Below are 7,821 nucleotides of genomic sequence, written 5' to 3'. Positions count from 1 at the left end.
AGCTAATGCATGCTTGTGTATACTATGGCTATGTTCAGTTCACCTGAAATTTTCTGATCTGAACTTATCTGATCTGATCTGATCTGATCTGAACTTATTTTTTCTGATCTGATCTGATCTGAACTTATTTTTTCTGATCTGATCTGATCTGATCTGATCTGATCTGATCTGATCTGATCTGATCTGATCTGAACTGATCTGAACTTATTTTTTCAACAAGATCTTATCTTTTATAAAATATATTATTACTATTATATTATTACTTTGTAAATCATTATTATGCAATACATTATAAGATCTTCTTTATAGTGTTACTATTATTATCATTTTATTTCTATTACAACTTTTATACAACTTTTATTATTAATAATAATTATTATTATTATCATTATTATTAGAACAACAATCATAATTATTATTATTACTAAAATAATTATATAACTCAAGTCATTATTTTATAAGAGCCTTATACAATGTTTCACACTTTCCCTTAAAAAAAAGTTTCACACTTGAGAAGTCGGCAAACTGAACTCTTTTTTTTTCCATATAAAATAGAACAAGATATACAAACAACTATGATTTGAGCAAAAAATAAATAAATATCGTGCAACTTCAAATAGCTAGAGAGATTTGGAATTCGGTAAGAAGAGGTATACCGAATCTAAATTTAATTTGTATGTCACACTTAGCTTATTTTGAAATGTAATCCGAAATTAGTAGTTTCGTTGTCATGAATTTGAGATATCATATTTTATATATTTCTTATTTTTGCGTCAATCTTATGTTCTTAACATGTGGCTTTTAATTTTCTATTATTTAATAACAACAAAATAACTTAATATAATAATAGCAATGACATTTATAATGGTAACAACAACATTAATAATAATTACCAATATTAATAATTAATAAGTACAACAACAACAACAATAATAATTCTTTTGAACAAATGTACTAGTAAATAATAATACCCCTTTGTATTTTTTTATCTTTGTCACTTAGAATCTTGACACTATTCACAATTTGAGATAATCTTTTAGATTTTTCTTAATATATAAGAAAAAAATATAGTCATGTGGGGTCTTGTTTGATTCGTCTCAATGAGTACTTTATTAATATTCAATTATTATAATTTTTATTAATATGTAGTGAAAGATATTTAATAATAATAAGTTTTTAAATATAAGCATGATATGATCTGAACTGAACTGATCTGATCTGATCTGATCTGGTCTGATCTGATCTGATCTGATCTGATCTGAACTTATTTTTTCTGATCTGATCTGATCTGAACTTATTTTTTCTGATCTGATCTGATCTGATCTGATCTGATCTGATTAGATCTGAAATAAGCAAAAATAAGGTGAACTGAACATAGCCTATATATGCTATTGACCAATCAATTGTCTCCTAAAGAGACGACAAGATCCTTCTCTATGTCTCTACCTCTCATTTCATGCAGTTTATCTTTTTCATTTATATCTTTTCTTTACTGAAAGAAAATGAATATTGCTTAACCTAACTCTCTTTTGGTTCGTTAGTTTAACCGAAAGAGAGGTAATTAAATATGGACAATTTAGCTATGAGGTAAGCTCCAGGTCCCCTCTTTTGTTGTTTTCGGTTCCTTATAGACAATTAAGTAGTTATTTATGGATATTTACTGATTTAGCTATGAAGTAAGCGAAATACGGAGGAAAAATGAATCAGTCTTTAATACTTTCTTCGTTTCATTATAATTACATCAATTGTCATTTCGAGAAACTCTTTATTAAATTTATTGGTATCTTATTTAGTATCAGATAATATCTCTCATATCTTGTCCTTTTTTTTTTTTTTGGCAGCAAGAGCAACAGAGCCACAACAAAGCTAAGCTAGACTAAATTTCCCTGTCTGGCGCTAGTCGCCATATTGTGACTTTCTTTTATTCGGTCCCGATCTACCTTATTAATTAACTTCGCAGCTATTAAGACTATTACACAGACTATAAATATCTTTACAGACATTGATTAACTGGAAGGGGGATGATTTATTATTCAAGGCGTGGATTAGGATTGCAGAGTCAGTTAGGATACGGATGTCCTTATTTCCTCGAGCAAGAGCTTCGGTCACCGCTTTAAGAACCGCTAGACCCTCGCACTGTAGCGCCGAGTTTGCTATGACCACTTCATTTCCTCTGAATAAAATTACTGATTCTGCTCTCGCAACCCACCTATGCCTGCTCTAGTAGTTTTTTTCTTCTTTACCTGTTTCCAGGCTCCATCTACTTCAATGATAATTTGTTGTCCATGCTGCCTTCCATAAGAGAAGGTCAATCTTTCCTTTTCCATCGTCCCCTGATGTTTACTATCAGTGCAGTCTTCGTTCTGTTCTCAGACCTCCTGCTATCACCATACACCATTTCTTCAGCTGCTCGCAGTATTTGGTGAGGATTTAGCCTCTCACCTCTAAATATGACATTATTTCTATGGGTCCTTATTGACCAAAGGATTGCGCAGAACCAAAGTCCGCGCTCAGAATTCCTTCCATCTTCCTTCCAGAATTTTCTCAGAAAATTACCGATCCAATCCGTTAATGGGATAGGCCTGCAACCATGAACCTGTATCCCCAAATGAGATCCCAGCCACACTCGATCGACTTAGGGGCAGTCCCTGAAAAGATTTTTTCATCTTCCTTGCTTGCAAGACATAACTCGCACTTTGATCTCACCGAAATTCCTCTTCTTTCCAAGTTTGTTTGAACAACCAATGCCCTGTTAAGTAGCCTCCATAAGAAAACCTTCCATTTTGGTTTTACATTCATACTCCACATATGGCCCCAAAAGACTCTGTCCATAGTAGTACTTTCCCGACCGTTTGAATCACTTAGCAGGAGGGAATAAGCATCTTTAGCAGAAATTTTCCCCGAGACTTTCCTACTCCACATGACTTCATCTTCTATATCTCTGTTACTTGGGAGATGAGATCCGAGGATCCTATCTGCCGAGTTCGGTTTAAAGATTTCCCTGATGAGTGGCACATTCCACTTCTGACAGCCTGTTTGCATTAGATACGCTACATTGTTTGTGTTCCTGTTTACAAGAGAGATCCCCGTTTTCACTTGAAGGGGGCCCCTTCCACCCATTTATCCTCCATGATTTGAGTGTGAATACCATTACCAACCACTCGGCTGAAACCACTGCGGCACTCATATATTGCTTTAAATAATTCTTGAAATCCCCATGAGGCGCCTGTGACTTTCACTCCTCTTAGTCCATGATTGACATGAGAAGCTTCGTATTTTGAAACTAGTAATTTGTATACCAGTGCATCTTTCCTTTCATGTATTCTCATCGCTTGCTTGGCTAGAAGAGCAACATTATATGCTCTAACATTTCTTACTCCTAGTCCCCTATTCCTTTTGGAAGCTCAATAATTTCCCTTCGTCTCCAAAAAATACCCTGTTTCTCACTCCTATTTCTCCATAGAAACCTCGCAAATGTTTTGTTAATGCTCTCCATGATCTTTTTAGGGAGTAAGAATACGATAGCACATGTTGACACATTGACGCAAGAATTGCATTAATGAACAAAATCTTACCCACATGGGATAAGGTTAAACTACTCCAATCCCCTACTTTCTTCCTAACTTTGTCAACTACTTGCTGGAACTTGGTTGAACTTCTGCCATCCACTTCAATGTCATTACCCAAGTATTTCCCCACTTCCTCCGATGATTGCGTACCAATGATACTTCTCAAGTAACGTTTAAACTTCTGTGGGGTATTCGGGCTGAACATGATAACTGATTTGGAGAAATTAATAACCTCTCCCGAGAGGCTGCTAAATTCCTTTATTATATTTTTAATCGAAGCACATGATTGGGGATTTGCTTTGAAGAAGAGTAAGGAGTCGTCTGCGAAAAATATATGCGAAATTGATGGACTAGAGTGGGAGATCTTTATACCTTCAAGTAGACCCTGGGCCTCAACATGTGTGATTAACCGCGAGAAGGCTTCCATCACTAGGATGAACAGATATGGTGACAGAGGGTCTCCTTGCTTAAGGCCACATGATGGTTTAAATTTCCGACTCGGTTCCCCATTGATCAGGAGCGAGTATGAGACTGTAGTGACACATTGCATGATCCAATTCCTAAATTTCTGAGGAAAATCCATCTTCTCTAGCAACCAATTTAAAAATCTCCAGTCTACCTTGTCATATGCTTTATACATATCCACCTTCAGTGCCGCCATGAAGACCTTGCCTTTCTTTTGCATTTTTATTCTACGCACCAGTTCGTGAGCAATTAAACAGTTATCAGACATCAATCTTCCCGGGACGAATGCATTTTGTATCGGGGACACTAGATCCTGGATGATATTCTTCAATCTGTTAACCAAAACTTTTGAGACAATTTTGTACAAAACATTGCAAAGGCTTATGGGTCTGAATTGGCTTGCTTCCTCCGGTTGAGCCACTTTTGGAATCAAGCAAATCAGAGTAGAGTTCCATTCTCTAAGAATATGCCCATTATCGAAAAAGTATTGTACCGCAGCTGTGACACTCGGCCCAACCAAATTCCAGTGCCTTTGATAGAAGATGGCCGGAATACCATCTGGCCCTGGAGCCTTCAGAGGAGACATCTGCATTACCGCCTGCCTGATTTCTTGGCTAGATACCTGTTGTTGTAGATCATCGGCTTGCTGAGGAGAGATCCGCAGGAGAGGGGCATTAAATTGGTATGAACCACTGCTTTGTTCCTCATCAATTGCCCCTACATTCGTTCGAAAAATATTTCCAAAGAATTCCATCATAACATCTTGAATTCCTTTCCTATCCGTAACACACTTCCCTTCTTGATTCTTGACCATCAGGATATCATTCTTTCTTTTTCTCATTTTAGCTCTCCTGTAGAACCACTTACTATTCGTATCCTCTGTCGCTGCCCATCTCCCTTTCACTCGCTGACGCTAATAATGGAGTTGGATATCCAACCTTTCCCTCACCTCTTTTCTGACTCGCTCCTCATTCTTCGCAAATGAGACACTAGTGTCCCCAAGCTGGGCCTCTTCACACTCCTTTGTGAAATCATCCCATACAATACCATTCCTACTTCTAAAATCTCTACACCATTTGAAAACTTCATATCTGGTGGATGCCAACTGCCTTGATACTCGAAACATCGAGGAGCCTCCCCTATCCTCCTCCCACCCGTCCTTGACCATTTTTTCAATTTCCGGAAATTCAAGACACCATGCCTCGATCTTGATTAAGCTTCTTCTTTTCGGTCTGATTGGGTACGAAAAAAAGCTCATCTCTTGTCACATGTACCCACTTTAATATTTTCTCTTTTAACTATCTCTACACATGGGGGTGCTCCTTAATATGTATGGCAACGTTTGATAATGCAATCTTAAAGAAATATAAGGAAGTTAACCGAGGATGTCTCTGCCTAGTAATTAAGATTGAGGTGCTGTGAACGATAGGTTACACGTTCGATTCCCCCTCCCCTTCTTTGTACTTTGTACTGCCTTCGTGGCTCATATTGATCTCAAAAAAAATATATAGGAAAGTAATACTACCAGATAAAGGAGAATTAGTATTGTGATTAAAATTTTATATTATCGCGCCAATGATAAAGGTACTCTATAGAATGTTTTGCTATAAAATAAAAAAGACTTGAGAATAAATCGGGATAGCTCTAACGTTCTCCCTAAGGTTTCTCTCGGCGCATGAGTGATATCGTGCACCTGATAGGTTGTCGTACATCTGTCAAAAATAATTCCTGCAAAACTTTCTAACAATTTAGTAGGGTAAGTAGGGTCGAATCATAGAGAGGTGGTCGTTTTAATCTAGCTTTTAATGTATAGAGAAACTAAACAAGATTAGAGAGTTGAGATTTAAGGTTCTAAACTAATAAAATACGAAAATCAAACTAAAAGAATCTAAGGTGATGGTTCACCATGTTCATATATATAATCTATCAAAAAAAATCAATATTTCAGTTAATCAGATATATCTAGAGCACAGGTTAATCCTACGGTATGGTATTAACGATCTCAAATCAACATTACGGCCGCAAACTGTTATGACTAAATTTTTCAGGCTGACGTTGACGCAAGCATCAACAACGTGATGTTGGGACTCTGTCAAAGGCCAACCGATCAGTGAGGAATAAGGGAAACCACGTCACTGTTTCTTCAGTCGGTTCAAGTGTTTAAGGGAGTGGTCAAGCAATATGACAAAAGAATAGGAGAATCACGTCGAAATCTTAGCTAACTACTTTCGGTATTCATGGATAGAGCGGAAGGTCTAAGATTTATATAAAGCTCACAAGGTCAACAAGAAAGGGGTTATAAGCTCTCTACAACGTTCCTACGCAGAAAGCATTCACACGCAACCAATGTTCACAACAACTTACATTCATTTTGTAGACTATTGATATCTACATTCACATTTTACTATTCGTGTACTTAGATTCATCGTCCTAGGGTATATTGATTGTCTTTCATCCTGAGCGTTAGTTGCATATAGTGGATTGGTGGACTCATCTCCACCCGCGCGGTATTTTACCCATCTTTATTGGGGTTTTTTCGCGTTACCGTTTCCTTGTGTTATTCCCCTTTTGATTCCCCTTTAATTTTTATTCATGAAATTGTTCCAATCTGTTTCCTAACATATTGATGTGTCTCGTTAAGGCAAAAATTTGCATAAACAATTTGGCGCACACCGTGAGACCATCAGCTAGATCTTTCATCAATTCCCTTTTACGATCAAACATCACCATCCTTCATACCAATGGATCCCTCCAAAATACAAGCAGCTTATGAAAAAAAAAGAGCTGAAATCGAATAGATGAAGAAGGACAATGACCGTCTGTCCACTTAATTCACTTTGTCAAGGGTTACAAGGATTGAACAATTTGCAGGTTTCAATAGAGAACATCTTCCATTTAGGTATCTTGGTGTGCCCATAAGTTCTAAGAACTTAGTGCTATAGATTGTGACTTGTTTATTGACAAAATGACTAGTAGGATTAGATCATGGAGTACTAGAAATTTGTCATATGCAGGCAGAGCCCCGTTAGTCAACTCAGTATTGTTTAGTGTCAATAGTTATTGGGCACAAATATTCCTTCTTATTGGTGTTGTATTGAGGAAGCTCAATTCCATTTGTAGGAATTACTTATGGATTGGTTCTGCTACTAGTGAAAAAAGTGGAAATGTCAATACTAATGATATATGTAGAAATAAGAAGGATGGTGGTCTGGGTTTCAGTAACATAATTATATGGAATGAAGCTGTTGTTAGGAAGCTTATTTGGCATACTAGCTGTCAAAAAGATGACTTATGGGTGAAATGGGTGCACTCTGTCTATGTGAAGCATTGGGGGTGTTAACGAGCCGAACCGAGACCGAACATGCCCAAGCTCGGCTCGGCTCGACAATGAATGAGGTGGAGCTCAGCTCGAGCTCGAAGCTCGTGGAGCTCAAAATTTTAGGCTTGGCTCGAGGTCGAAACGAAAAAAGTCAGGCTCGGCTCGAGGCTCGGCTCGTGGAATCAAAATTTTAAAAATTGAAAGAAAATTAAGCTTAACATTAACCAAGACTTTAGATATAGCCCAGTGTCTTGTTAACCTCTTTATATGTATGGATGTCAGGCCGATTTTCATTAAATATGGCAACGCCCAACAACCATACATTCTACTCCTATCTATACATGACCATATAATACAAGAGATCCCTTATTACTCTTGCTTCCTCCCCAATGTGGGACTTTTAAAATCCCGACAAAGGAATCCGCTTAGGCTCTACTGCGAGAACCAAGAAGAGATGGGGTGCATTTT

General features: G+C 37.2%; 1 protein-coding gene across 1 annotated transcript; it reads right to left on the bottom strand.

Moving 5' to 3' along the window:
- Positions 1–2,308: 2,308 nt before the first annotated feature.
- On the bottom strand, positions 2,309–3,120 carry LOC125495731 (uncharacterized). The gene is made up of 2 exons (XM_048640534.1): positions 2,707–3,120; positions 2,309–2,596 (listed from the first exon to the last, which is right to left on the bottom strand). The coding sequence occupies exons 1-2, from the start codon at positions 3,118–3,120 to the stop codon at positions 2,309–2,311; spliced, it is 702 nt and encodes a 233-aa protein (XP_048496491.1).
- Positions 3,121–7,821: the final 4,701 nt, after the last annotated feature.

This window comes from Beta vulgaris, chromosome 3 (assembly GCF_026745355.1).
Source record: "Beta vulgaris subsp. vulgaris cultivar EL10 chromosome 3, EL10.2, whole genome shotgun sequence".
NCBI classification, from domain to species: domain Eukaryota; kingdom Viridiplantae; phylum Streptophyta; class Magnoliopsida; order Caryophyllales; family Amaranthaceae; genus Beta; species Beta vulgaris.
The sequence above is the reverse complement of the archived record's forward strand: the minus strand, read 5'-3'. Positions and strand labels throughout refer to the sequence as shown.

Coding starts and splice junctions, on each gene's coding strand:
- LOC125495731 (XM_048640534.1), bottom strand. CDS start 3,120: ATGGGTGGAAGGGGCCCCCTTCAAGTGAAAACGGGGATCTCTCTTGTA. Junction 2,597..2,706: donor TGGAAAGAAGAGGAATTTCG/GTGAGATCAAAG, acceptor TTGGGGATACAG/GTTCATGGTTGCAGGCCTAT.